The sequence below is a fragment of the Mesoplodon mirus genome, assembly GCF_964341445.2.
Source record: "Mesoplodon mirus genome assembly, chromosome: 12".
NCBI classification, from domain to species: domain Eukaryota; kingdom Metazoa; phylum Chordata; class Mammalia; order Artiodactyla; family Ziphiidae; genus Mesoplodon; species Mesoplodon mirus.
In genome coordinates, this window is record NC_138988.1 from 36044139 (window position 1) to 36071548 (window position 27410).

A 27410-nucleotide genomic window follows, 5' to 3' on the forward strand; every position below is an offset into this window, starting at 1 on the left:
AAGGAAGACTTAATGAAAGTCACTTTTTTTTTAGTGGTTAGTGTATAAGTTATTATTTGAAAACCTTAAACATAGGAACAGAAAGCAAGGACCTTATTTTGCTAATTTAAAAAGTCAGCTTTTAGTTGTCATAGCTTACTAGATGATAAATTTAAGTACCATATAAACTCCTCATTGTTTTCAGAGTCCTCAAACTGTAAGGGACATAGAATATTCTAAGAAGCAAAAATATTTTTCAGGTCTGTTAATATACTTGATTTTTCTCTGTGTAATCACTAGCCCAATAAACTTGGTATCTGATGTCTTCCAATGGCAGATACAAAGGAAAGAGTTACCGAGCTACTGTCGAGATAGTGAAAACAGCAGATCGGGTGACTGAATTCTGCCGGCAAACCTGTATCAAACTGGAGTGCTGTCCTAATCTCTTTGGTCCACGGATGGTTCTGGATAAGTGTTCAGAGAACTGCTCTGTACTTACAAAGACTAAATATAGTGAGTCAAGTTTTTTACATTTGTTAACTGTAGCAGCTGACCATATCTCATATCCTGGAAGGTTTTTATTTTGCAGACATTCAGATATAGCAGAGGTATGCAAACTTTTTCTATAAAGGGCCAGATAATAATATTTTAGGCTACGGGTCATAGGATCTCTTTTGCATATTCTTTTTGTTTTGTTTTAATTTTTTAAAAGAACACTTTTAAAAATGTAAATACTATTTTTAGCTTGTGGGCCATACCAAAACAGGCCATGGGTCACATTTGGCCTACAGGCCCTAGTTTGCCAACCTTTATGTACAGAGTGTATATAAATTAACTGTTGCATCTAATAGGATATGGAATCTGTTTATACAATCTGCATGTATTTATTACGGGTCCACTGTGTGCTGCCATTGTCCTAGCACTGGGATACAAATGTAAGGGAAAAAATTCCTTTCCTCATTGAGTTTACATCTTAATGTGGGAGATAGATAATAAACAAGTGAACAAATAGAAGTACTATGGAGAAAAATGAAGCAAAATAAGCAAAGTAGGAGAGTGAGGAAGGCTAGCAGGTGGGGTGCTGTTCATACAGGTGGCCAAGGAAGTGAAGGAAGCAGGAGAGCTAGCTGTGCAGACATTGGGGTGAGAGTGCTGGGCAGGAGGCAGGAATATGTCATAACAACACCTGCTGCCTCTCATTGCTTATCTTCTCTTTTGTGAAACGGCAAAAAAAAAAAAGGCATTCAGAATGAAATGTTTAATTTGGAGTCTTGTCAAGGCATTGTTACCCAAACACAAAATTCTGATCCTACTTTTCCTTAAATCCCACAAGCCCTGATGTCACTTAGGAGAATTAATACAGAGGTGGAGGGGCTTCCCTGGTGGCGCAGTGGTTGAGAGTCTGCCTGCTGATGCAGGGGACGCGGGTTCGTGCCCCGGTCCGGGAGGATCCCACATGCCGCAGAGTGGCTGGGTCCGTGGGCCATGGCCGCTGAGCCTGCGCGTCCGGAGCCTGTGCTCCGCGACGGGGGAGGCCACAGCAGTGAGAGGCCCGCGTACCGCAAAAAGTAAAAATAAAAATAAAAAATACAGAGGTGGATTTTACCTTGTTAAACTTGAAGATTTCTTTTAGGGGGTCTCTAATTTGGGGCCTCTTAAACTTTGTCATGCGTGCGAATTCTGAGGATCTTATTAAAATAGAGGTTCTGGTTCATCAGGCCTGTGGGTGTCTGGGGCCTAAGTGTCTGCATTTCCAACAAGTTCCCAGATGCTGGTGATGCTGCTGATTCAAGGTCCATATTTAGCATGACAAGTTTTCTAATTAGTATATGAATCACAAAATCATATGAGAGTATATAAGCTAGTTTCTACTTATATTTATTGGATTATAAACTCCTTAAGAGCAGGGTTTGTCTAACTTATTATTATTGTGTCAGATTCAGCACTTAGTTTAGTAAATTTCAATGATTATTAGTGGCTAAGTGAAATGTACTGTTCATATAAGCACATGTATAAGTACACCAATTTGAGCCTTTGGAAGTATGTGGATTATGTTATGCTTTTTGTCTTGAATTTATTTTTCACAATGATATAATTGAAATTAGCCTAGATTTTAGGACTCTTTATAATTTTTCCCAGTTAGTAATTTGAATGATATCAAATGGATTTATATCCTTTAGTATTCATTTTTTGCAAAAAATTACATTATATTTTGATATTACTTTAATATGTAGCTCAGAGCTAAACTATGTATATTTCATTTTTGGAATTGTCTCTATATTCTAAAATTTATATGAAAATACACAGGACCTAAAATAGTCAAAACAATCCTGAAAAAGAAGAGTAAAGTTGGAGGGCTTACTCTACCTGACTTCAAGTTTTACCATAAACTATAGTAATCAAAAGTGGGGTATTGATGAAAGAATAGTCAAATAGAGTGATGGGACAGAATAGAGGGTCCAGAAATAGAGACAAACTTATATAGTTAAAGAATTTTCAACAAAAATGATAAATTTAATGGGGAAGTAATTTCTTTCAACAAATGGCACTGGTACAATTGGATATCCAAATCGAAAATGCAAAAACAGAGCTCCTTGGCTCCACCTCACTATATACAAAAATTTATTCAAGGTAATTAATCATAGACCTAATGTAAAAGCTAAACTATAAAGCTTCTAGAAGAAAACAAAAGAGGTATCCTGGGGCTTCCCTGGTGGCGCAGTGGTTGAGAGTCCGCCTGCCGATGCAGGGGACATGGGCTTGTGCCCAGGTCCGGGAAGATCCCACATGCTGCGGAGCAGCTGGGCCTGTGAGCCATGGCCGCTGAGCCTGCGGGTCCGGAGCCTGTGCTCCGCAACGGGACAGGTCACAGCAGTGAGAGGCCCGCGTACCGCAAAAAAAAAAAAAAAAAAAAAAGAGGTATCCTGAAGATCTTGAGCTAGGCAAAGGTTGCTGAGAGAGGACACAGAATTCACTAACCTGAAGGAAAAACTAATACATTAAATATTACCGAAATTAAAACTTTTGCTCTCTTAATAATACTATTTATAAAAAGGAAAAGACAATCCACAGTCTTGGAGAAAATATTCCTGTTTATTTGTTTGTTTTGGCATCCCTGAGGGGGCACAGATGAGAAAATATTCTTAATACGTATATCCAACAAAGAACTTGTCTCCAGAATATATTAAAAACTCTCACAACTCAATAAAAAGAGGAGTTTTGAAACTAAAGAAAGCTGGTAGTTGTACAACATTGTGACTACACTAATACCACTAAATTGTACATTTTTATATGTTTAGTTGTTTGTTATGTGACTTTTACCTCAATTTAAAAATAAGTAAATAAAAAGAGAAACAAAATGATCTGGTATTCGATAGTGGTGATGGCTGCACAACAGTGTATTCATTCATAGTCTGTGTCTAAAGACTGCTGAATATGTACAAATGACGGATTTTATGTTATGTGAATTATATGTCAGTAAAAAATTAAATAAACAGAGAAAACCATTTTAAAAAGTGAATAAAAGACTTGAATAAACGCTTCACCAAAAAAAGATACGCAAATGGCCAATAAGTAAATGAAAATGTGCTCAGTAGCATTAGTTGTCAGGGAAGTACAGATTTAAACTACCATAAAAAATTACTGTATATCAACTAGATTGGCTAAAATGAAAATTACTGACAATCCCACATGTTGGTGGAGGTGTACAGAGCAGCTATATCTCTCATACATTGCTGGTGGAGTGTAAAATTATATAACCCTTTTGGAAAACTGTTAGCAGTCTCTTTAGAGGTAATCATATGTCTACCATATGATCCAACAATTCCATTCCTAGGTATTTACCCAAGGAAGATGAAAACATTGCCCACTAAAAGCCTTGTACAAGAATGTTCACTACAACTTAATAATTGCCAAAATCTGGAAACAACCAGGGGCCCATCAGCAGGAGAATAGATAAACCGGTATATTCATACAATGGAATGCTCTTCATCAATATGAAGAAATGAACTACTCATACACACAACATAGATGAAACTCAAAAACATTATGCTGGGACTTCCCTGGTGGCACAGTGGTTAAGAAGCCAATCCGCCTGCCAATGCAGGGGACACGGTTTGATCCCTGGTCTGGGAGTATCCCACATGCCGCAGAGCAACTAAGCCCATGTGCCACAACTACTGACCCTGCGCTCTAGAGCCCGCATGCCACAACTACTGACCCTGCCCTCTAGAGCCCGCATGCCACAACTACTGAGCCTGCACGCCCTAGAGCCTGTGTGCTGCAACTACTGAAGCCCGCGTGCTCTAGGGCCCGTGTGCCATAACTACTGAGCCCACGTGCTGCAACTACTGAAGCCTGTGCGCCTAGAGCCAGTGCTCCACAGCAAGAGAAGCCACCGCAATGAGAAGCCCATGCAACTAAGAGTAGCCCCTGCTCACCGCAACTAGAGGAAGTCCACGTGCAGCAACGAAGACCCAATGCATCCAAAGATTTAAAAAAAGTTAAAATTAAGAAAAAAAAAGAAGAAACACTTTAAAAAAATTATACTGAGTGAAAGAAGCCTTGTTGGAAAAAGTATTTACTGAATGATTCCTTAGATGAGGCAAAACTAGTCTATAGGGGCTTCCCTGGTGGCGCAGTGGTTGGGAGTCCGCCTGCCGATGCGGGGGACGCGGGTTCGTGCCCCGGTTCGGGAGGATCCCGCGTGCCGCGGAGCGGCTGGGCCCGTGGGCCATGGCCGCTGGGCCTGCGCGTCCGGAGCCTGTGCTCCGCAATGGGAGAGGCCACGGCGGTGAGAGGCCCGCGTACCGCAAAAAACAAACAAACAAACAAACAAAAAAACTATAGTGATGGAAATTAGAATAGTGATTACTTCTGGTGAGGGGGACTAACCTAGGAAGTGACCCTGGGAACTTTCTAGGTTAATGGAGATGTTCTGTATCTTGTTAGGGGGAGGATTATTCAGGTTTATGCATCTGTCATTTACTAATCAAACTGTATATTCAGAATCTATAGTCAAGATTATTCCATTGTATGAATTTAACCTTAATCAAATACACTGTACCAATGTTGTGCTATGCTAGTGGAATCTCTTGTGGTTTGAGGTACACAAAAATAATGAAGCTACTTCATTTTTCTTTGTCATTCACATTTAGCACACTACTATGGAAAGAAGAAAAATAAAAGAATTGGGAGGCCACCTGGTGGGCATAGTAACTTAGCATGTGCCCTGAAAAAAGCGAGTAAGAGGAGAAAGAGGCGAAAAAATGTTTTTGTTCATAAGAAGAAACGCTCCTCTGCATCTGTTGATAATACCCCAGCGGGCTCTCCCCAGGTATGAGATCTATGATGTACCTGTAATGTCTAGAAGCCAAGAGATCCCTGGTTTACAATACAGACAGAAGGAATACCTGCAGATCTTTCTATTCGGATCTCCGGCCAATGGAAGATGGTCTCGTGGTCCAGGAACTGATTTGTCCTGAATTTCAATGAGACTTCTCTCCTTGTCCTCTAGGGAAGTGGAGGTGAAGATGAGGATGACCCAGATGAAGGGGATGATGATTCCCTAAGTGAGGGCAGTACATCTGAGCAACAGGATGAGCTACAGGAAGAGTCAGAAATGTCAGAAAAAAAATCATGCTCCTCCTCTCCCACCCAAAGTGAGATATCCACATCACTGCCTCCAGACAGACAGAGAAGAAAAAGAGAGCTTCGCACTTTTTCATTTTCTGATGATGAGAATAAACCTCCTTCACCAAAGGTACCCGTTTTAAAACTACAGTGTCTTTTTTTCTCTCTTGACAATTTCCCTCTAGAATCTAACCGTTAATGATGTTGGCGTTACATTTATTTCACTATGGCTTCAGTTGAATTTCCTGGGTCTTTTTTTAAAACATCCCAAATTCAGTGATTTACTTGCATTTCAAGGATTATTTGGAGATCAACTACTTATCAGGAGGAAAGTCTCTCTCAGAATGGCTGCTTGTTTTAAGTAAAAAAAAAGTTTCATTGGTAGTTTATTAGTAACTTGTCATTTAGTTCAGGGAAAACTGCCTTTTGATATTTTTCATAATATATATGGTTTTGTAGTAATAAATTTATCTTTTTGGTTCTGATTAAACCATTTTGTTTGGTAGATTCATACATGCGTATTAACACATACATACATTATAAGAATGGCAAAGTTAGTGTTTTAAAACTGGATTGCTTTTTAAATATAGTCTGTGAACAGAAGTAGTTAAAAACGATTTCTCCTGATAATTTAGTTAAGCCTTCTCTTATTGGAAATACCAGCCCATTTGCTTCTGCACCCTGCCAGAGAGTGACCTGAAATAAACCAAGGAACAAGTGGAAGATTTAAAAACTATTTTCTCTGTTAAATTGTCCAAATTATTTGTGCTGAAACTTTGAGATGAATTCTTGTCTGTTAATATTTCTTATTACAAAAGACAAACATTTCCTGATTACCTAATGTGTATGGACCTTTGCCATCCTTGCTGGGAGAAATCATGTCCTAAAATCACTTTAAATCCTGCCTTAAAGGGTTATGACTTTATGTAGAGACTTTCTTAGAATGAAATAGCTCTAACACCATTTGGTTTGCTTTTGTTGTGGGGAATGAAGGAAATAAGGATTGAAGTTTCTGAAAGGCTTCACCTGGACAGTAACCCCCTGAAGTGGAGTGTGGCGGATGTTGTGCGGTTCATCAGATCCACCGACTGTGCTCCGCTAGCAAGAATATTCCTAGACCAGGTAATCACAAAGACCTTGAGGTTTTAGTAATGTATCTCTTTAGCAGAGGGCTGTGGAGGTAATAGCAATTTATTTACAAGTCTAAGGAAAAATATTTCTATCCAAAACAAAAAAAAATATTATTTCCCTTCTCAGGAGTAGAACTATGATAAAAAGTTACTTATCTGACTGCCTCCATAGTTGAAGCAGATTATTATTGCATTCTCATTTTTCCTAAGAGTTTGTTTCCATCCCCTATTAAATAGCTTAAAATTACGCATGCTATACTTAATTATCCTCCTCTTTTCCAAAATAACGATCTGCTTGTTTTAAAAAATAATTAACATCTATAATGTGTTAGGCTCTAACAGAAATAGTCTGTGGCCTTAAATATTGAAATAAATTTTGTTTTGATTCAAAACTGAACATCTTTGAAAAGCTGGTCAGGCTTTTATGAATGTTACAGAATAGGAAAACATTGCAGTTTATAGGTAATATTTTCTTTCAGATTTAGAAAGAGTCCTCTAAAAAGATATTTCTTCTGGCACATTTAGTTGCCGGTTACTGTTAGGCTAGTTAGTTTACTGGATTTCTGCAGAGCAGAATGGATTCTTACCCTTGGTAAAACTTTTATTACTCATTCTTTTTAAAAAAAATTTATTTGGCTGTGTTGGGTCTTAGTTGCGGCATGCAGGCTTCTCTCTAGTTGCAGCATGTGGGCTCTCTAGTTGTGCCGGACAGGCTCAGTAGTTGTGGCACATGGGCTGCAGAGCGTGCGGGCTCAGTAGTTGCAGTGCCTAGGCTTAGTTGCCCCACAGCATGTGGGATCTTAGTTCCCCAACCAGGGATCAAACCCGCGTTCCCTGCATTGGAAGGCAGATTCTTAACCACTGGACCACCAGGGAAGTCCCCTTTATTACTAATTCTGAAGATTAATTAGTATGGAGGACTATGAGAGGCATTTTAAAGGAAGTGTGTGATACTTATTTAAAGGGAAAAAGTGATGAAAGGAAAAGTACAGGGAAGTTTGATTTTGACAAAGCGAAGTGAACCAGGGCTGTAATGGTCGAGCTGCCACTCATACGCACATCACAGATGATTTGTATTTTATGCTTTAACAGGAAATTGATGGGCAGGCCCTGTTGCTCCTTACCCTTCCCACCGTTCAAGAGTGCATGGACTTAAAACTGGGCCCTGCCATCAAACTTTGCCATCACATAGAGAGGATCAAGTTTGCTTTTTATGAACAGTTTGCCAACTGACAAGGACAACCAAAGTGAGCTGTATCTTTGAAGCACAAATGCAGCAAATCCTTCGTCCTGCTCTACAAGTGGAGCTGAAATAGTCCTGGGGCTCTGGGCCCTGCAGGCGTCGGCTTGCTCTCTTTGCACTTTCAGGGAAGGAGGACCCACACTGAGTAAGCAAAAACTGCACAGAAGTGGCTCTCCTGCCAGTGAAAATGTGGGCATCTCTTGTTCAGCAGATTGCAGTTTAAAAAAAATAAAGGTTGTGAAGAAAAGACTCATATAAGAAGAATAAGCATTTCCACTGGTGTGGCCTGAAAACGAAGAATAATCTAGGTTGCTGGAAAGCACCCTTTTGGTTTTCTTTTTGTTCTTTCTGTTCCTTCCCACTGTAGATTGAACTTTGTTCTCTGCTTTCTCTTTCTTGGAAAGAGAGAACATAGCTTTAAGTCAGCACTGATTTGGGACTGTGCCTAAGGCACATCAGTGCTTCATTGTCATTGTGTTTTTTAAGCTTTTTTAAATTAAAACAGTTCATTTTGGGGATGATTCTGTGGCTCTAGGGTTTTGAATGTACAGTCACACTTTGATCCATTTAAAAATCTATTCTTAGGAGTTCCTTTGTTTACTACCTCTGTTGATAATTGAGCTTATAGCCGTGTATGAGGTTGTTTTAATGATACCATTTTTAAGCTACATGAACACTAAAACTATGACAGAGTTGGAGGAAAAAAAACACTGTTTGCTTTCTTAAAAATAATGTGTGGCACTTAACACCAATTCCTTAACTGACTGATCTAAGAACTCTACTGTCATTGTTTTGCATCTTGACCCAGGTTGGGCTGCCTGTTTCAAGTAGTTCAAAGATTGTTGCTATTTCAGTTGAATTGCTTTCTCCCTGTTAGTTCTCAGAGGGACTTCAGAGGCTTTTATTTTGTGTTTACTTTTCTCTATAGTTGTTTGTCTTTCATTTTGAGAGTCCTCACTTTGGGTAAAAATCAGTAGGTGTCCCCTAGACCCACAGTAAAGCCCATTTCCCCATCTTTCTCAGTGTCTCCAGGCAGATAGTGTAGAAGCACAACAGAGAAAATAAGTTTTAGGAGGGGTGATGCAGAGCATGGCATTTCCGTTACAGTATGTCCTCAGTGGCTGGATAAAGACTGAGAGATGGTTAAGGATTCTAGAAATGTCTTTGCCTAGTCACGTTTACTCTTTCTTTGGTTAAACCTTTAAATTGAATGTATTCTACGGTCAATTCCCACTCAACAACTCAAGTTTCCTTTTAGGTGTTTCTTTTGACCCAGCTCAAGTTGGTATTAAACAGGCAAGTTTTCACTTATGACTGCACTGTTAGCTATTATAGAATAATAGCATTTGCTGCACTGTTCCAACCATGTGGAATGAGGAGAGATTCATAGGTTGCTTCCTCTAAATGGTTTGCTTTGCTGAGTGTGTGTGTGTGTGTGTGTGTGTTAATTATCCTAGTTACCTGCAAATATATAACCTAATCATTCCTCTTCAAGATTTGAAAATGTTTTAAAACTACAAACTGGGTAAATTCTATACAGCTATACAAATATAAGGTAATTTTATTACCAATTTAAACTGATTGTGATTTTTTCCTTTTCTTCCCCCGCTGCCCCACGTGTTTTTATGGACCTTGGCAAACATTTGTAATCTGAATCTTCTCTTCATTGGATAATTTATGAACACCTTAACTCAGGCCCTCCAACCAAACCATATATTAAAGCATCAACTCTTTGCTTAGGTTACTACCAGATATACCTGGAAAGATGCTTCATTTAAGTAGAAGTTAATATGTTTGAACTTATCGGAGATATAGTTTTTAAAGTTTTGATTGATTCTATGCCCCTGGAAGAGAAGCATATATATGATGCTTGGGAACAGTTAGCATTAAGTAGATAGCGTTTCGGCGGGGGTGGGTGGGGGCGGGGGAGGTGGGTATCTTGCATAATAAAATTTCCTGAGAGCTCAGCAGTCAAGGCACTAAGGCAAAGAGTTCCTTGAAGAAGATCAATGAAACAAAAAAAGTCTGGAACTAATTAACATTGTTGTCTTATTTAGGAAAATGAGATTTTCTATAAGAGAGAATTTACCAAATGCAACAGTGAATATGTTATATTGTCTCTCTCTTGACTTCTTCAGAAACCATAGAATTTAAAACACCTCCCTTCACAGGTGAGGGGGCAAAGCCCCTGCAAGATGAAACACACGGCCCTAAGTAGTAGTCTCTGATCAGGTAGAGTCGGGCCCCAGCCAGCTTGTCTATTTTTTATGCCATGATTATTCAAGCTCAGCTTTCTCCCAGAGAGAAGCCGACTCTAAATTGGACAAGCCCCTATTCCTGGCCGTCACAGAAGAGAGGATAATTGTTTGGGAATTTGGCACAGGGCTTTTTTTTTTTTTTTTAAGTATAAAATTTAGACTCCATTTGCCTCATAATGTGGCTGGGGCTGGACTGGCCAGCAGCGACAGTCTGATTGTCATGATTCTAAAACAGATATTGGGCTTCCCTGGTGGCGCAGTGGTTGAGAGTCCGCCTGCCGATGCAGGGGACACGGGTTCGTGCCCCGGTCCGGGAAGATCCCACATGCCGCTGAGCGGCTGGGCCCGTGAGCCATGGCCGCTGAGCCTGCGTGTCCGGAGCCTGTGCTCCGCAACGGGAGAGGCTACAGCAGTGAGAGACCCGCGTACCGCAAAAAAAAAAATAAATAAATAAAATAAAATAAAATAAAACAGATATTAAGCCTGATACAGCTCACCATGTTGGGGTAAAATGTTTGTCATGTTGCAATAGGTATATGAACTTTGGTTTTTAAAGATACCAACCTCTTAAATCTGTGCGAGGTACATTATGAGGGACTCATTTGTCTAAATTTCGCCTTCAGCTAGCTCCATAGCCTCCCTAAGGTCAAGAAGTTTTCCAGGATCCATTTTTGATCCTGAATTGACAAGCTTGGAAACAGGTGAATGGATTATATCATGCTCCTGGACCTTGAAGCTGACTGACTAATATAAGCCTATTATTGTAGTGTTGGTGTGTTAGGGAAACCTTTTACTGCATGTGAAGATTTGCTGTGACATTTTGACTATATTTTGTGGGCTTCTGGAGACTGTGCTGTTTTCATTTGTAAACCACCTCCATTCCTCTCCGTTGAAGCAGAACTGTGGTGGCTAATGCAGGAAATGCATTAATGGGAGCTTTTGTCCTGTCTGCCTTTCTTTAGCATTGTAGGTGGCTCCCAGCATCTACATTATAGAGGTCAGGGAAGGATAGTTACCAATATCTGGAAGGGATGGGCTTCTTGGGTAAATATTTATTGAATTACGATAGAGGCAGTCATAGAAAACCAGTTCAGAACTTGACCTTTATATGCTCCTCTCCTGGAAGTAAAATTTTTCTCACTGTGAGAGAGCGGGCATTGGACCAAAGCTTCCTGAGGACTTGAATACATTTTACTTGTTCTCTTGTACGAATTCAGTCACTAATACCATAACTGAATACAGAGTAAAAGCTTTAGGAGGCCTTAGGTTGGATAGTACTCAGAACCATCCCCTCTCCCAAGCCAGAAAGTATTTCTGGGGCACACACAGAACATCAGGGAACTGTAGGTAAGATTTAGCTAAATGAGGACATTGGGAAAACTATCATAGGCACTTCTGTTTACTTGGTGCCTATCACCAAAGACATTTATTTAAGACACCATGTGCTGGTTTGATTGATGCCACAGATACTCTGAGAGAGCTGTTAGGAGCATAGCCTCGGCAGTGGAAACACACCAAGTTTGAACTTTGGTCCTGTATATTGAGGATGTTTGTGTGTGTGTGTGTGTGCGTGTGTGTGTGTGCAAGTTCAAAAGTGTTCCGTGTTATCAGTTGGCCTTTTGAAGATGAAGGAGAAGGGAGCACTAGCAAATGAAGTATAAGTCTCAGTAGGGACTGGGTACCCCCTTTAAAAATTTGAATGTCTTTGGTCCTGGGTCCACCCAAAGTAACCATGTGTCATGGTCATGGTGCTGGCTCGGAAACCCTGTAGGACAGAGCCTCCTGCAAAACCAAAAAGAAATCAATCACTTTCATGCACGTATAACTCTTCCTTGATTTTATTCACTTTACAATGTTTTGCTAGTGAATTTTGATGATTCCCTCCCATTGTGTCAGGATGTGTATACTTTGGAAATTTGAATTTATCTAAATAAGTCACCTATGAACTTGGAGTTTTGGCAAGAGAGTTCTAAACTCCAAGCCCAGTCCAAATGGATCTGGTTCCAAGCCTGCTCACCTGGGATTTCCTCTGTACTTGTACCAGATTTCACAGGTAGTTCTGTTTCTGAGGGCAGCCTTAGGGGTGAAGGTATAGAAGGTGGTGGGCCATAAGTGCACTGGAGATCGATTTTCTTCATTCTAGGGTTTCAGAAGTCTTAGATTTTTGCAAGAACCAGCAGAACCAGGAGTGGGGGTTGGAGGAATGGAGAAGTAGGCCTAAAACTCCATTCCTTTATGTCTTTTCTGACCTGACACACCATTTGGGTCTGTTCTGGTGCCGTGGCCTATCGCAAAGGACTGTCTTAAAGGGAAACAAGCCACAGCCTTGCCGGACATGTCTTTAACTCCACCAGTAATGGAGTTAAAGCTGTGGGAGGCAAGGGTCTCCAACTATTTCTGGAGGCAAAGGATGACACTGGCTAGTGACATGAAGCTACCGTTGCTAATAGGTGTGCCTGTTCTCAGGATGCGTGGGAACTCAGTCCTACAGGTTCCTACATGTTTTAGTTTATCTAACTGCATGCCTAACTTGGCAGAGTGGATATGAGCGTGAACAAATAGTGTTGAAAGGATGAAGGTAGGCTCTTGGGGCAAACCAAGTCACAAAGCAGATGACTGAGGGAGGTTACAAAGTTTAGACAAAATTAAAACTTATCTTCTTTTGCAAGAAGTCTCTAGGGAAGTGTACTTTGAATGTTTCTCTTGAGATTTTTAAGTGCTCATTTTTTTCCTCTTCCTTTTTTTTTTTTTTTTTTTGTTGACTATTCTCTGAAGACAATCAGAGGCCTTCCAGGGTGGGACTCCTGGCTGGTTCCAGCACTGTCCTTAGGCCCTTTTCTAATACTAACTCGTTGGAACTGATGCACTTTAATGTATGTTATACTTTTTTTTTTTTTTAAGCTGCTTGTTTGGAACAAAATGAAATGCATATTGCGTTGTATCCTTCCTGCTTACTGTTTTTCTCTTAATTTTAAAAGTTATGCATTGAGGATAAAGTATACTTAAGGAGAAATATGCACAAGAATACCTATTAAAATAACTGCCATCAAGTTTGATGGTATAACTTCAAGGGATTAAAAAATAACTATTTTGGATGAATATTTTGCGTGGGTTTTTTTTTTTTTTGGTTTGTAAATAAGAGTGTATATAAACGTGTGGTATGTTATGACAGTTTTAAGTGGTCGTGAGAAAATTAAAACAGGTCTTAAGGTATATTTAACTTCCTTTGACAGCAAAGAAGGCATCTTGACCAGAGTAAATCCTTCAAAACTGTTTCCAGTGGGACCTCAGAGAATCATCTCTGAATGGAGGAGAAAGTTCCTTCCTGCTTCAATAAAATTAACCTTTCCAGAATTCTCCCCCCATCCTGCTGTCTGATCCTTTCCCCTCTGGATCTGGGTACTTTTTAATTGCCGTTCAGAAAAGGTAGGAAGAGCAGAATTTCCCATAGTGAGCTTGCTCCCGGCACCGAGGACTCTGCCCTGATCTCTGAAGACTGCTTCTTGTTCTTTCCATTTGCCTTGGCACAGCAGCAATGGGCCTTAAGGTTCCTCCACATCTGGATGTGCAGAGCCCTGCTTTGTCAAAAAAATTCATTTTTCAGCTCTATGTGCAATTTTCCTTGAGCTGTGTCTTCAAGCAATTAATAATCTCCTTATGCCCAACTACAATCTCTTCGGCTTTAAGGACACATCCTATTGTTTGGTTCTCTCTAAACGTGGACTGTAACTGTTGAGCATACATACCCATACGGGACCTTCTTAGACTTAAAGACGGTAATGCAATTTTTCCTTACCTGTTTATTTTCTTAACCTGATTTTCTGTATTTTCCCATGGTCAATACTTGTGGAGAGTTTTTAATTTTATAAATTAAAAATCAATTTAATTTAAAAAGCATTTTGTTGCATGCTCTCTGTGCCAGGCACTATGTTGGATTCAAGGCTGAGTAAAAATCAGTTCCTGCCCTCAGGAGGCTCACACTCAGCTGGGAGAGAGAGGTGTGTACAGCCGTCTAATTTAGCAGTCTGAAAAGTTCTAGTGGAGCAGCACACACAAGGTAATGTGGATGCACAGTGGGGACAGGGGGGTCAGGCAGGCCTTCAAGCATGAGTAGCAGTTCATGGAGCAGGGAAAAGGGAGCAGTATTCCATGCAGATAGAATGCCATGTAAAGGCACAGAGGTGTGGAAGTGCATTGTAAGAGAAGGGCTGGAGAATTGGCTCTAGGGGGCCAGTAGCATTTGTATTCTCCAGATAATCAAGTTAATATTCCTATTAACCAAGAAAACTTTCGGATAGCATTGAACCTTTTATGTAATTGGAATTTCTTGATGGCTATCTTTAGGGGAACTTTCCCTAGGTTTGGTATTTATTGTTCAACAAGTGTACCCCAGTGTCTACTGGAATAATACTGTGTGTACACTGGCATTAAGTGGGTGCAGTCCTGGTCAGGGACCTGAGAGCACCAACAAGAGGTGTCTGGAGAAAAGCCAGAGGTGGCTGAGAGGGTAGGTGACAGAATGGGGACTAAAGGCCCTAGTAGAGGAAGGGAGCAGGTTCTGAGGAGTCAGGGTTGAGTGGGAATAAATGTGTGTGTGTGTGTGTGTGTGTGTGTGTGTGTGTGTGGAGGGAGTCCCTGGAGACTGACAAATACCAACAACCTGGTTTTCTTTTATGAATCACGTTCCAAATGAACAAGATGGGGTTATATCCACGTGTTTACAGCATATACCCTGTATATATATATATATATATATATATATTTTTTTTTTTTTTTTTTTTTTTTTTTTTTTTGCGGTATGCGGGCCTCTCACTGTTGTGGCCTCTCCCGTTGCGGAGCACAGGCTCCGGATGCGCAGGCCCAGCGGCCATGGCTCACGGGCCCAGCCGCTCCGCGGCATATGGGATCCTCCCAGACCGGGGCACGAACCCGTATCCCCTGCATCGGCAGGCGGACTCTCAACCACTGCGCCACCAGGGAGGCCCCCCTGTATATTTTTAAATGAAGGCAGTTGGATTGAAATGACCATTTACATTACGTTTATGGGAGGAAAAGTCGATTCGGGGCCTGAATGATGAATCTAAGACAAGCCTTTGGCCAGGATACTGGTACTAACAAGGAAACTACAAGGACTCCGAAGGTCTGGGTTGGAAAGAAAATGCTTGTGTGCGGAGTCAGATTGGTTTTCTCCACGACCTGCCTCAGAATAATCCAGGCTGCTTGCCGAAAATGCAGATTGTTGGCCACCGTCTCAGAACAACTGAATCGGAATCTGGGGGTGGAATCCAGAAGTATTTTTTCATGAATTCTTTAGGGGTTTATCTTAGAGGGAAAAAAAAAAAAAATGGTCACAGATCTTCCCTGCTCCTGCCCTCCCGACCTGGAGCTCGGAGTCCGGGCTTGGGCTCTCAATCCGTTTTGCGCAGCCCAGCTCACCTGGTCTGTCCTACCTGTGGTCAGGATCCAAAACACCGCTCCCTCTCCGGCCGGAGCCCCGCCCCTGGTGGGGGGAAGAGTAGGAGCGGCCAAGGCCCGCCCCCACGCCGGGCCTGGCCAATCAGGTGCTGCGGTCTCAGACGTCGCGTTACGCGCGGCGCCGAGTCGGCCGTGGGGCGGAGGTACCGGCTCCCGGCTCGGACTCCGGGCTCTGGGCTCGGTGGTGAGGGCCCCGCCGGTAGCGAGGCCGGGCGGGCGGCCGGGCGGCGGCGCCCAGCGCCCCTCGCCAGGCCCGCCATGCAGGGTCCTGCCGGTAACTCGAGCCATTCGCTGCCGGGCGGGCCGCCTTCCACCGTAGCGTCCGGCGCGGGCCGCTGCGAGAGCGGTGCCCTCATGCACAGTTTCGGCATCTTCCTGCAGGGGCTGCTCGGCGTCGTGGCCTTCAGCACGTTGATGCGTGAGTCCGGGACCCCCGCCCTCCTGAAGCCCTGCGCCGCGAGCCTCGGGCCCACCGGCCTCGGGGACCCTCCTGCCTGAGGAGTTCAGGCCTTGGGGACCCGGGCCCTTTGGCGAAGGTGCCTTCCTCCCGCGAGCCCAGGCTGGGCATTCCCAGACGAGGGGGATCTTTGGCCCCGACCCAGGGTCCTGGGTCCCTCGCCTTATCGCGGCAGCCTCTCGTCAGGGGTCACCCCTACTCCTCTTCTCCCACCCGCGCACACCTCTCTTCTGAGGTGCTCTCCTGCAACCGTGTCATCGCAAATTAAAGCTCCTCCACTTAACAGCCTACGGCCATGACCCCCGGGAGGCATATTCTTTTCTGCCCCCTTTTAAAGGCTCTTCTTAGCCTCCCCTTCGCCCCCAGTCTGATACTGAGCTTTTTTCTTCACCTTCACTTCAGGATTTACTATGTCCCGTTCGCATGTAAATCCTGCCACCTTGCAATACCTGGCTTATTAGGCCGTGCATTCCGTTCCCAGTACTACTTCCCCCGCCCCGCCCCTTCACCCTCAGCTTAATTTTCTGTTTTGGTTGGAGCCTGACCCACCCAGACTGCCTTCTTTCCCGCATCTCCTTTTCCCTCTCCTTTGCCTGAACAGGCTCACCTGTTCCATCTCTGTCCCAGCCTTTCCTAATTAAGTTGCATCTCAAGTCTCCCCTGGCTGTTCCCTTTCCCAGCCCACTTTTGTTTATATTTCAGGTATCCTTCCTTTCTATGAGACTTGGGCAACTTAGGAGCTTAGTGGAGAACCAGACTCAGGTCTGAGGAGGTCTTAGAATTCCTGTGCTAAGTCATCAGGGGCCCTTCCTTGAGAGCTTCATGATGGGGAAGAAAACCCCAGATAGCCCTTCTGGAAAACCAGAAGTTCCAACGTGTTGTCATGTGTGCCACGTGTTGAGGGGTTATGTTTTCTTAGTGTACATCCTTCCTTTTATTAAAGTGACAAGAGGCCTAGTAGCCCTGTGATTGCATTTCGGGGAAAGGGAAGGGTTATAACTATTTTGACAGAGGTGTTAGTTCCAAAATGACTTGTTCTCAAAATTTCCCCACTGTGCTCCATGTGGGTAGAATGGGAAGTTCCTGCAGAAGGTATGCTCCTTGGCATCTGGGAAGGATCCTACAGCTGTGTGTGTGCGTCTTGTAGGGTCCAGTTGCTGGAGTTGCGGCTTTGCTTGTTTATGATGTGTGGTTTATTTGGGTGAATTCTCCCAAGCTTTAGGTAACCCTGAAGAGGCTATTCTTGGACACCACTTTTTTTCTGGTTGCCTGGCCTTCGTAAGTCTTGCAACAAGTCCCAGACTGTATATGTTTGCTACTTTTTCTCTCCTTTTTAGTCTCTAACTTGCCTTTCTGTTTTCCCTGCTGAACAAATACCCACTTGTTTGCACAGTAATAATTTGTGACGACTTAGCAAAACTCAGCTTCTGACTTGGGTGCATGGACTGTATGTCTGTATGTTCGAGACATTGTGCGTGGGTCTGCACTCCCCTCCCCACATTTCTCTCCTCCAGCTGGCCATCCTTTCTCCCTAAAGGAAGTCCAGGCTTAAGTTTTATGTTGTTCCCTGACCTAAGATTTCTTAGCATAGCCCTGGCTATTTTCATGGGCTTGATAGGTGCTGATGGCCCCACTAATTCCCTGGGGTTTGATACTTGTGATTCAGAGAGGGAAATGTGATTATGACAGGCGGAGTTGCTCACAGCTGAGAAGTGTGCCAGATTGAATGTGTTCAGAGTGATGCTGCTGGCCCTGCGAGTCTTCAGGGACGCAGTCACTTCTTAATCTTCACTGTGAGCACAAGTGCAAATCCCGCCGTGGTTGGTATATTCCGTATGCAAAGGTGGAACTAGGAAGTGGTTTCTTGCTCAGTGTAAGGCTAGACGTGGAGGGAGCTTGTGGCATTGGGTAGTAGGTCCTGGGACAATGATGAGTAGGGGTGATGGGGGGAAGAGTTGGAAAGGCTAGAGCCGTGTCTGCCCTGGATACAGGCATGGACATGGATCGAGAGCCCTATTCTCCCACCTAGAAGCAGACAGCAGCCCAAGGGGTGTCCCACTGATCGAGACCCAGTCAGGGAAGTACCTTTCTTCTCTTTAACTTGTTGATTCTATTAAAATAGAACTGTGGGGCTTTTCCATTTTGCAGGGCTGGGCAGAGGAGGAAATCTCTTAGGAACTGTTTTACATTTTGAAATGGACTTTGTTGGGGAAAACGAAAGGGGGTGGAGGTGGTCTCAAGGAATTGCTCCTGCAAGCTGCTTGGCTGTCTTCCTGGTCACAGTGCCTGTTCCTCAGTCTGGCAGAGCTGCTCTCAGGAGTGCCAGGCTCCCATGAAAAGACTGCTCACCTTGCAGCCCTTGAGGGAGGTCTGGGTTCGTTAAGATGAGGCCACTCCATCCTTTATCAATTCCATCATTGGTTTCTTCAAGCATATTTTCTCCCTCTCTCTTTTTTCTTAATTGGCTGTGCTGCGTGGCATGCGGGATCTTAGTTCCCTGACCAGGGGTCGAACCCATGCCCCCCTGCAGTGGAAGCACGGAGTCTCATCCACTGGATCACCAGGGAAGTCCCCAAGCACATTTTAAATACCAGTCATCTCTCCTGAGCAGTTGAAACTAACAGTCCCTCTCCTCTTTGGAGTCACAGTCTTTTCCCTTCCGGTGCTTTCCTCCTCCAGGGCAGCGGGCTCGGACACTTCTGACAACTCCCCAGTTCTTAGGGCAGGCACTATTCCGTTTTCCTGTTGGACCAGCTCTGTTGTATAGGATGGACCCATTTCTCTGCCAGACAGGCTGTGTGGTATTTTTCATCACTTCACATCCTGATTTCAGTGAATCCTCAGACCACTGTGGTTTTTTTTGTTTTTTGTTTTTAGTGTTTATTTTTACTTGTTGACAGTTTCCTTTATTTATTTATTTATTTTTGGCTGTGTTGGGTCTTCGTTTCTGTGCGAGGGCTTTCTCTAGTTGTGGCGAGCAGGGGCCACTCTTCATCGCGGTGCGCGGGCCTCTCACTATCGCGACCTCTCTTGTTGCGGAGCACAGGCTCCAGACGCGCAGGCTCAGTAATTTTGGCTCACGGGCCCAGTTGCTCCGCGGCATGTGGGATCTTCCCAGACCGGGGCACAAACCCGTGTCCCCTGCATCGGCAGGCATACTCTCAACCACTGCACCACCAGGGAAGCCCCCAGACCACTGTTTTTATGTTTCTTTTTCTACCCAGAAAATTACTTTTTCTCCATTTACAGGTGGCTGTGTTTTTTACCTAGAAGTAAAGGTTACCTGGAGGAAGACCCTCTTATATCTCAAGAGAGGATTTTGATTGTCACGGGGATTTCTCATCCTGGTGCTCGGCTCACTGTGTGGGGATTTCCAGACGTCTCTGGCCAGGCAGTTGAGAGTTGGTGTGCCAGTTGATCTATATAGCTGATTCTTTAAGCTGCATAAACATACAAGCTGCCATCTGCTGGCATGTCCCAGTGTCAGCATCGCCTTGTTCAGGGGCTGAACTTTCCAGAGGCTTCGGCTAAGGTACCCTGTGTGTCCAAGGAAAGCCAAACAAACTCAGAGGCAAGCTTTTAAAGGGCCTTCCCCCTCTAGGTTTTCTGGAGTGTCACTGAAAGTCATCGGGTGTCTCAGTAGAAGGAAATGCTTTAAACGAGGGACCTTTGTCATGCTCTACCTGCCGAGCAGCTTGTTTTGGTGGCTTTATCTGTAGTCTGTGACTCAGTGAAGTCACAGCAGAGCAGAGCTGAGCAGTCCTGGAGCTGCCCTGTGTGTTCCAGCACAGGGCAGTGGCCCAGCCATCAGCAAAAGGTCAGTATTGGCCAGTGTGTGTGTTGGCATTAGGGGTATTTACTCTCAGGACCTGTAAATGTAAAGCAAACTCAAGCCTCCTTCACCATGCACCATCAGAACCCTGGGCTGAAGTGTAGACAGAATTGGCTTTTTAACAAAACAAGCATTTTGAGAGCTTGGATAAATCTACCTGCCTATTTTCATGTTACAGATTTGGGGACTATCCAACTGAGAGAAGGTGTCATTGTTTTATGAGAACACTGATGGTGCTGAGAAATGATAGTATTTTTCCTGAGGCCCAAAGTAACGTCACAGACTAGTATACCCAGCTTTGAACCTTAATCTCAAATGAGTCCCTGCTGTTTTGGCATGTGGTGAACTGGCCTCCCTGTGTGTTCTGTACAGACATAGGCATGTTGGGACAACCTTTCCTGGGATCACCTGTCCCCATGCCATCCTAATTTTTATCTTAAAAAATGTCAAATATATAGAAAAGATGAAAATAATACAATGAATGCCTATCTGCCCTCCACCTCGATTCAGAAATTGTTCACCTTTTGCCACATTTACTTTATCTCTTTATACTTTTTTTTTTGGCTGACCCATTTGAGGGTAAGTTGCAGCCAGCATCACACTTTATCCCTAAAAACTTCAGTTGAGTCTCCTAAGGATAAGAATAGTTGTCTACATAACCACAGTTTCTTTTTTTTTTTTAATGAATTTATTTATTTTTTATTTGTTTATTTTTGGCTATGTTGGGTCTTCGTTGCTGCGTGCGGGCTTTCTCTAGTTGTGGCGAGCGGGGGCTACTTCTTGTTGCAGTGACTTCTCTTGTTGTGGAGCACAGGCTCTAGGCATGCGGGCTTCAGTAGTTGTGGCTCGTGGGGTCTAGACGCACAGGCTCAGTAGTTGTGGCGCACGGGTTTAGTTGCTCCTCAGCATGTGGGATCTTCCCGGACTAGGGCTCGAAACCATGTCCCCTGCATTGGCAGGTGGACTGTTAACCACTGCGCCACCAGGGAAGTCCCCATAACCACAGTTTCATGATCACACCTAAGAAAATTTATAACCCTGCAATATCACCTAATATCTAATGTTCACACTTCCCCTAACATCACAGGTCTTTTATAGCTGGAGTTTTTTAAAAACTATGATCTAATCAAGGTCCACACTTTGCACCTGGTTATGTTTTTTTTTTTCTGGTTATGTTTTTAAGTCACTTTCACCCTAAAAGAATCTCCCCTACACACGTGCGCGCGCACACACACACACACACACATACACATGAGTTTTTTTGTTTTTTGTTGTTGTTTACTGACATTGCCTTTGGAAGAGTCCTGGCCAGTTGTTGTGGATGGTGCCCCACCTTCTGGAGTTGTCTGGATTGTTACCTTGTTGCGGTGTTTGAGCGTTTCATGGACCCCTGTGTTTCCTGAGTTGGTCTGGAGGAGCCATTAGATTGCGATAACCTTTTTTACAGCGAGAACACTGCATGAGCAGTGTTGTGTGCTTCATGTTACACAGCACCAGGCGGCACGTGACATCAGTCCCACTGTTAGTGATAAGGTCAGTTACTGGGCAGAGAGGGCACGTCTCCAGCTCTCTCCCTTATGGGGTACATTTTCCCCTTTGCAGTTAATACATTATCTCTCTGGTGGTAATACTTTGAGATCTTGTGAATATCCTGTTTCCCAGTAACTTTTCACTTCTGGTAAAATAATGAAACTCAGTGATGGCTGAAATGGGCTCATATGTGAAGGTGCCATCTCTGGGCCTGGCACCCATCACACAGTCAATAATGTCGCCTTCCTTTCCTCCCCCACCCCGGAGTGCCAGCCAAGGCCCAGGAAGAGCATTCTGTCCCAGGCTGCTGTTGTGCCCACAGGGGAAAGGAGTACAGCCAACATTAGCATGGAGGCCTGTTAGGGGGTCCTTATTTTCAGAAAGTTTTTGGTTTTCTAAATGCTGATTCATCTGGTAGCATTTATCCATAATGGTGATCTCCTTTATTTATAATAAAAACTTCACTAATTTGGAATAAAATCAGGGCAAGAGGGAGTTATCTGAATTAGGGGACAATCTGAGTTGTAATGCATTTTTTGCCTTTTAAATACCTTTGTTTTTTAAGTGTTGCCCTATAGGAACCTATCAAGCCTTTACTGCTTTAATGAGCTGTTTAAAATCCTTTGCAGTTAGTATAGTGTTTGCATGAAGATGAAGTCTCCTCCTGTTGAAGGAGTTTTACAAATGGTTAAAAATAGCAGAATCCCTGGCTCTGGAACCCATCTGACCTGGCTTTCATTTCTGCTTCTGCCACATACTGCCCTTGAGCAACCCATGTATTTCTTGAAGCTTTGGTTTCCTCCCCAGCAAGATGGGAATGATGATTTTTCTGGAACTGAGGATTAGAAGGGTGTGTGTAAGGAAGCTGGGTTAGTGTCAGGCACATGTTGGGCCCTCCATAGTAGGAGGGGGGATGTCATCCTCATTGTCATTACAGTATTCACATTCAGAACTCAGTTGAGGAACATCTCACAAGTGCTTGAGTAAATTGTTTTCTGAATTAGGTTAAACATTTCCCTTTCTTTCTTGTTTACTCAACATGTTTACCTTTAGCCCTCTTCTCTTAGACTGCATAATAGTAAAAAAAAACTATAACCCAGACAGTATAGCGATTGCCAATTCCAAGTTAGTAGACACTCAAACCAGGTGGCTTTGGTGTAAGTAATAATCTCATTCCTTCACCTCACCCTTTCTTGTGTTTTCGCCTACAGAGTGTCACGTGGGCCCTGAGCGGGCAGTGGGTGGACTGGGGCAACCCATTTACAGGTGATGAACCTGCATCCGAGTCCCTGGCTTCAACAGCCCCAGGTCCTGTGGTAGCAGGTGGTAACACTGGCTGCTGGAGCCCACTTTCCTGCAACTGGCTCTTTACTGAGTCCCTAGTATGCCGGCTCTTGTGCTCAGCACTTGACAGTGCTTCACAGGAACCTGGAAGGGAGGGGTTGTTTTCATTCTGCAAACAAGGACAGTGGGCAGGTGAAGTGTGTAGCACAAGGTACCTGTTGGTAGGTGCAGAGCTGAGATGTAAGCCGGGTCCCTCAGGCCCCAGTCTCTCTCAGCCACTTCCCCTGATGCCTTTTTTCACCCCTTTCCACAGGTGCACTTATTACTCTCTATCCCTGGCTACTTTACCCCCCCCTTTTTTAATTTCCTATTTGTATAATTCCGAGTTTCTTTCTTAATGATTCTTCTTTATGTCCAGAGTATTATCTGGAACTTCAGATTATTTTGTGGCTATTGATAACGTTAAATGCATCAATTTGAAAAGACCTACCAGTCCTTTCGTGCATGTTTGAATTCCATCTTAGGTTCGCTTTTCTGGCCTTGGCCTCTGTGAAGGTTTGCCCTGGCTATGTGAGGATGGCGAGCCCACCCTGGGACTGAGGTCCAGCCTCTGAGGCGGAGCCTCCCGGAGCTGCAGGGAGGCGTCCATGAGTCCATTCTGTAACTCGTGAGGAGGGGTTTCCAGGGCCCTCAGTATTTCAGGTTACCTGCAAGTTTTCACAGAATTTGTTTCCCTGGTGCTATATGACTATAAGGAGCGTAGTTAATCATCTTAAGAGTTAGGGATGGCCCTTAAGAGTTATCCTTTTCTTCATGTGTACATAGAAGTGGTCCGTGCATTTCTTTTAGATCACTCCACTGCTAGGAAGTTACCCATCTAACCCAGGGTTTTTCAACTTGGCACCATTGACATCTTGGGCCAGATAATTCTTTGTTTTGGGGGGCTGTCCTGTGCCTTGTAGGATGTTTAGCAGCATCCCTGGCCTCTACCCACTGGATGCCAGTAGCTCCCCCACCCCTGTTGTGACAACCCAAAGTATCTCCAGACATTGCCCAGTGTCCCTTGGGGGGAAAATCACCCCTGTTAAGAACTACAATTGTTCAGTTTGTAGACTCAGTCACATGCAGACTCTCATGTGAGCTCTAGCAGAATGGATCTGTTAAGGACCTGGGTGCCAATGTGGCCTTGACAAAGAAGAGCTGAGACCCAGTCCCCTGTCCCTGAGGGACTCACAGCTGGAGTGGGCTGCGTGCGTGCTGGCAGAGCATTCCATTGCAGTGTGAAGAGGGCTGTAGATGTTTGAACAGACTTGAGAGGAGTGATGAGGGATTCTGCCAGGAGACCTTGGGAACCATCTCTGAGGAAGCCCTGCTTGGTCACAACACTGGAGGTGAAGGAGATGTGAGGGGCTCTCGAAACAGAGGGAGTGATGAGGGCCAAGGTCCAGGTAGGAGATCATGAGCGTGGCCATCGGTTCTGGGGGCTGGAGATAGTGGGGACACAGGCTCCCAGCAAAAGAGGCAGTGTGCTTGGAGGGATTCCAGAGAGCCGCCTTTTTTCAATTTCAGGCCTATTTTCTACAACTTAAGCTTTAAAAGGATGGTGAATTAAATCAAGTCAGGTTCTGTTTACCTCAGGCTCCTTTTGTTTGTTTGTTTTGTTTTTTGGCCGAGCCACACAGCCTGTGGGGTCTTAGTTCCCTGACCAGGGGTTGAACGCTCACCCCCTGCAGTGAAAGTGTGGGGTCTTAACCACTGGACCGCCAGGGAAGTCCATACCTCAGGCTCCTTTTGCATGTTTCTTTGAGAACCTTTGTTTTAAAGCAGTTTATCACATTCCTTTTAGACCTCATGGGGTCTCCCAGGGAAGGTCTACTGTTTGTATCTTTGGGGCTGCAGGAAAAGAAAGGGGAACCCAGTGACCTTCTCCCAGCCCCCTAGCCTATTGGCAGTGTGCCTCCTGAGATAGGTGGTGTGATGATGTGGGGGCAGACCTGCTGGGCCTGCTCAGTGCCAGGCATTGTGTTTTAGCCCAGTTAGTCCTCACAGCCACCCTGAGAGGTGGGTGCTAATATTGTCTCCATCTCATACATAAGGAAACTGAGTCACAGGGAGGTTAAGTAACCTGCCCAAGGTCACATAGCCAGTAAGTGGTAGAGCCAGGCTGTGTGGCTCTGGAGACATTGCTTTTTGCTTTTAGCTAATAAGGGAAGCAGCTCCTTATTCGTACCGGCTTCTATTGACTGTCCACCACACTCCACACAGGTGTAGACAAAGTGGAGATGCTTCCATCCCTGGATTTTTGGTTCAGCCTTGGTTGTGGACAGCTGTTGGGTGTGGTCACAGAGAATAAGCCTGGAAACCTCTAGCCCCTTTGAGTGGGGCCCCAGGCTGTGGTGGCATTGGGCTTTGCTAAAGAACCTCTCCCGTGAGAACTCAGTCCTCGGCACGTTCTAGAACTCCTGCACTGGTACAGCGGGGTTGCCAGCCCCTGAAATCGCATGCTTGCCTGTGAGAAAAAGACTTCTCATTTGAGTTACTGCAGCCCTGGCTTATCCGACATGCCCCTGCCCCCCACCACCGTGTTCCCTTTGATTTAGAGCACCCTTTGCATTCTAAAGGGCATCTTGCGCTGTGGTCAGGTTCCACTTGAGCCACTTTGCCGGAGGAGGAAGCAGGAGCTGGCGAGGCTCAGCCTCCCCCACGGCGAGGGGGGAGGAAGGGTTAGGCTGGGGCGCTCAACCAGTGTTTTCCTTGGCTCTAAAATTTCTTCTAAAGACTTGGTGTCGAGGATTTGTGACTTTTCCTATCACCAGTGAGTGATAGGTGTCAAGAGCTTTCATGTTTTTTTCTCTGTTCTCTCTCATGGACCAAGTTGCGTGCACAGTAGGTTGGGACACATGCGTTTTTTACACATTTACCTTTCTCAAAATGCTTTATTTCCCCCCAGCTTGTGTTCTAGTCCGTGGGCTTTTCCAGCCTCTTAAGCTCATCAGTGTTCTTCATGGGCTTTTCCGTTTTCTTTGAAGACATTTTCGCTTAATAACATGAAAAATGACGCAGAAAGATGATGCAGTGACAACTCCTGGGTTAAATGACACAAGCCAGGCCGCGGTCCTGAGGAAAGAGAGAACAGTGGCAGCGCACACGAGCCTCTTGCCAGCCCCGCGTACACTGTGTCTCTGCCCAGGCGGCATCAGAGCATGAGAGCAGGTTTTTCTATCTGGGTAGTGAATTTGGAGCTAAAATATTTGCAGGTGGTTCCATCTAGGGCGTGCATGGAGCGGAGACTCACTCAGCGCTCCCTTGAACGGTGTGCAACACACATGCGCTGTCCTTCCGGCTGGGATCTTGCTCTTGGGGTTTCCAGACAGCAGGCTTGAGGACTGCAGGTCTGCTGTTCCCACTGCTGCCCCACCCTCAGGCTGGTGATGAGGGCCGGGTGTTGGGGTCCCGCAGACACAGTGTAGGGAGACTTAAATGAATGTGTTTTTTCTGGCAAGAGCCCTGCTTGTATAATTCTGTCCCCAAATTCTCTGAGAGAAATCTCATCAGTTACTAGAAAAAAAAAATCATTTCTGTTACATGAAATTAGAGTAAACAGGAATGTTAAATTGCCTCTCAGTCTGCTTAGCAGATTGCATATTGATTTGTTTTTCTCAACATGTGTTAAACTAAATAATTTACTAATATGCCAAATAGGTAAAAATCTCCAGGGAAACATCCAACAAGCACTGTAGTCTTGCTAAGGACCTGACTGAGTTCAAGAACCACTGCTGCGGATGGGACAGCGTCCTGGGTGCAGCCGTTTTACAGTGATTTTGTCCTCCCAGCAGTGGAGGTTCTCGGGCTGGGCCAGCGTGGACAAGGCTTAGGCTGAATTTTGGTCAGCAGTGATGTGAGGCATGCGGGCAAGGAGAGCTGGCGCCGGTGGGGCGTTGTCTGACCCTGTTCAGAGCAGGTGGACCGCTGAACCATACCAGGAGCTCCTGGGTCCTTGCTCCCGCTGGCCATGGCTGCCAGTGGTGTTATGCAGTGGGTCCTTCTTTGCCTGGGACTAAGATGGCATCCTGGCGTCTTGAAGGACAGCCGGGCTCCTGGACCTGGTGCCCCCATGTCCGTTTCTGAGCTCTTTCTTTGCTACAGACATTCCAGCCACCACAGACTGCACTGTAGCCCAGGCCAAGGAGAACAGCCATGGTACCAGACAGTGGGTTGCAGCAAGATGCCACCTGCTGCTCTTCTTTCAGCCCCAACACCTGCCAGACCTGTTCCTACCTCCTCCGCTTACCCACAGTCCTACTTCCCCTAAGTGCTTTTCTCCTCCCACCCCACCTCGCTATATCCTCCGCATCTTCCAAGAAGTGCGCTCCCTAACGACCTTAGCCATTACTGCTCTCCTTTGAAGTTGAGGGACGTACAGTCTGTACTGTACAGGTTAGGCCTCTGCATGGCTCTGCCTCTCGCTGGGCTGGGCTGGGCTGGCTTGGCTGCCAAGCTGGTGCTGGCGCCCTGGCTTGGTGCTCAAGGCCAAGGCAGAAGCTTGCTCCCTACTGGGAAGCTGCTCAGAGGGAGAGCAATGAGACTTAGG

The 27410-nt window shown here is 44.7% G+C and overlaps 2 protein-coding genes across 7 annotated transcripts in view; both read left to right on the forward strand.

Moving 5' to 3' along the window:
- The window catches only part of SFMBT1 (Scm like with four mbt domains 1), a 129049-nt gene extending 120548 nt beyond the window's left edge, over window positions 1-8501 (forward strand). The window contains 5 exon segments of the mRNA XM_082638774.1: window positions 317-492; window positions 5136-5314; window positions 5495-5740; window positions 6604-6732; window positions 7833-8501. Coding sequence (XP_082494900.1) covers window positions 317-492; window positions 5136-5314; window positions 5495-5740; window positions 6604-6732; window positions 7833-7973 — 871 coding nt within the window. The 3' untranslated portion in view covers window positions 7974-8501.
- Window positions 8502-15865: 7364 nt separating this feature from the next.
- The window catches only part of LOC309814153 (store-operated calcium entry regulator STIMATE), a 56383-nt gene continuing 44838 nt past the window's right edge, over window positions 15866-27410 (forward strand). For all 6 annotated transcript variants that reach the window (XR_014295627.1, XR_014295628.1, XM_082639621.1 and 3 more), the window contains exon 1: window positions 15866-16134. Coding sequence is in view for 4 of the 6 variants with exons in the window: in XM_082639621.1 (XP_082495747.1) it covers window positions 15975-16134 (160 nt within the window). In the remaining 2 variants the exon portion in view is untranslated. The remainder of the gene's footprint in view (window positions 16135-27410) is intronic.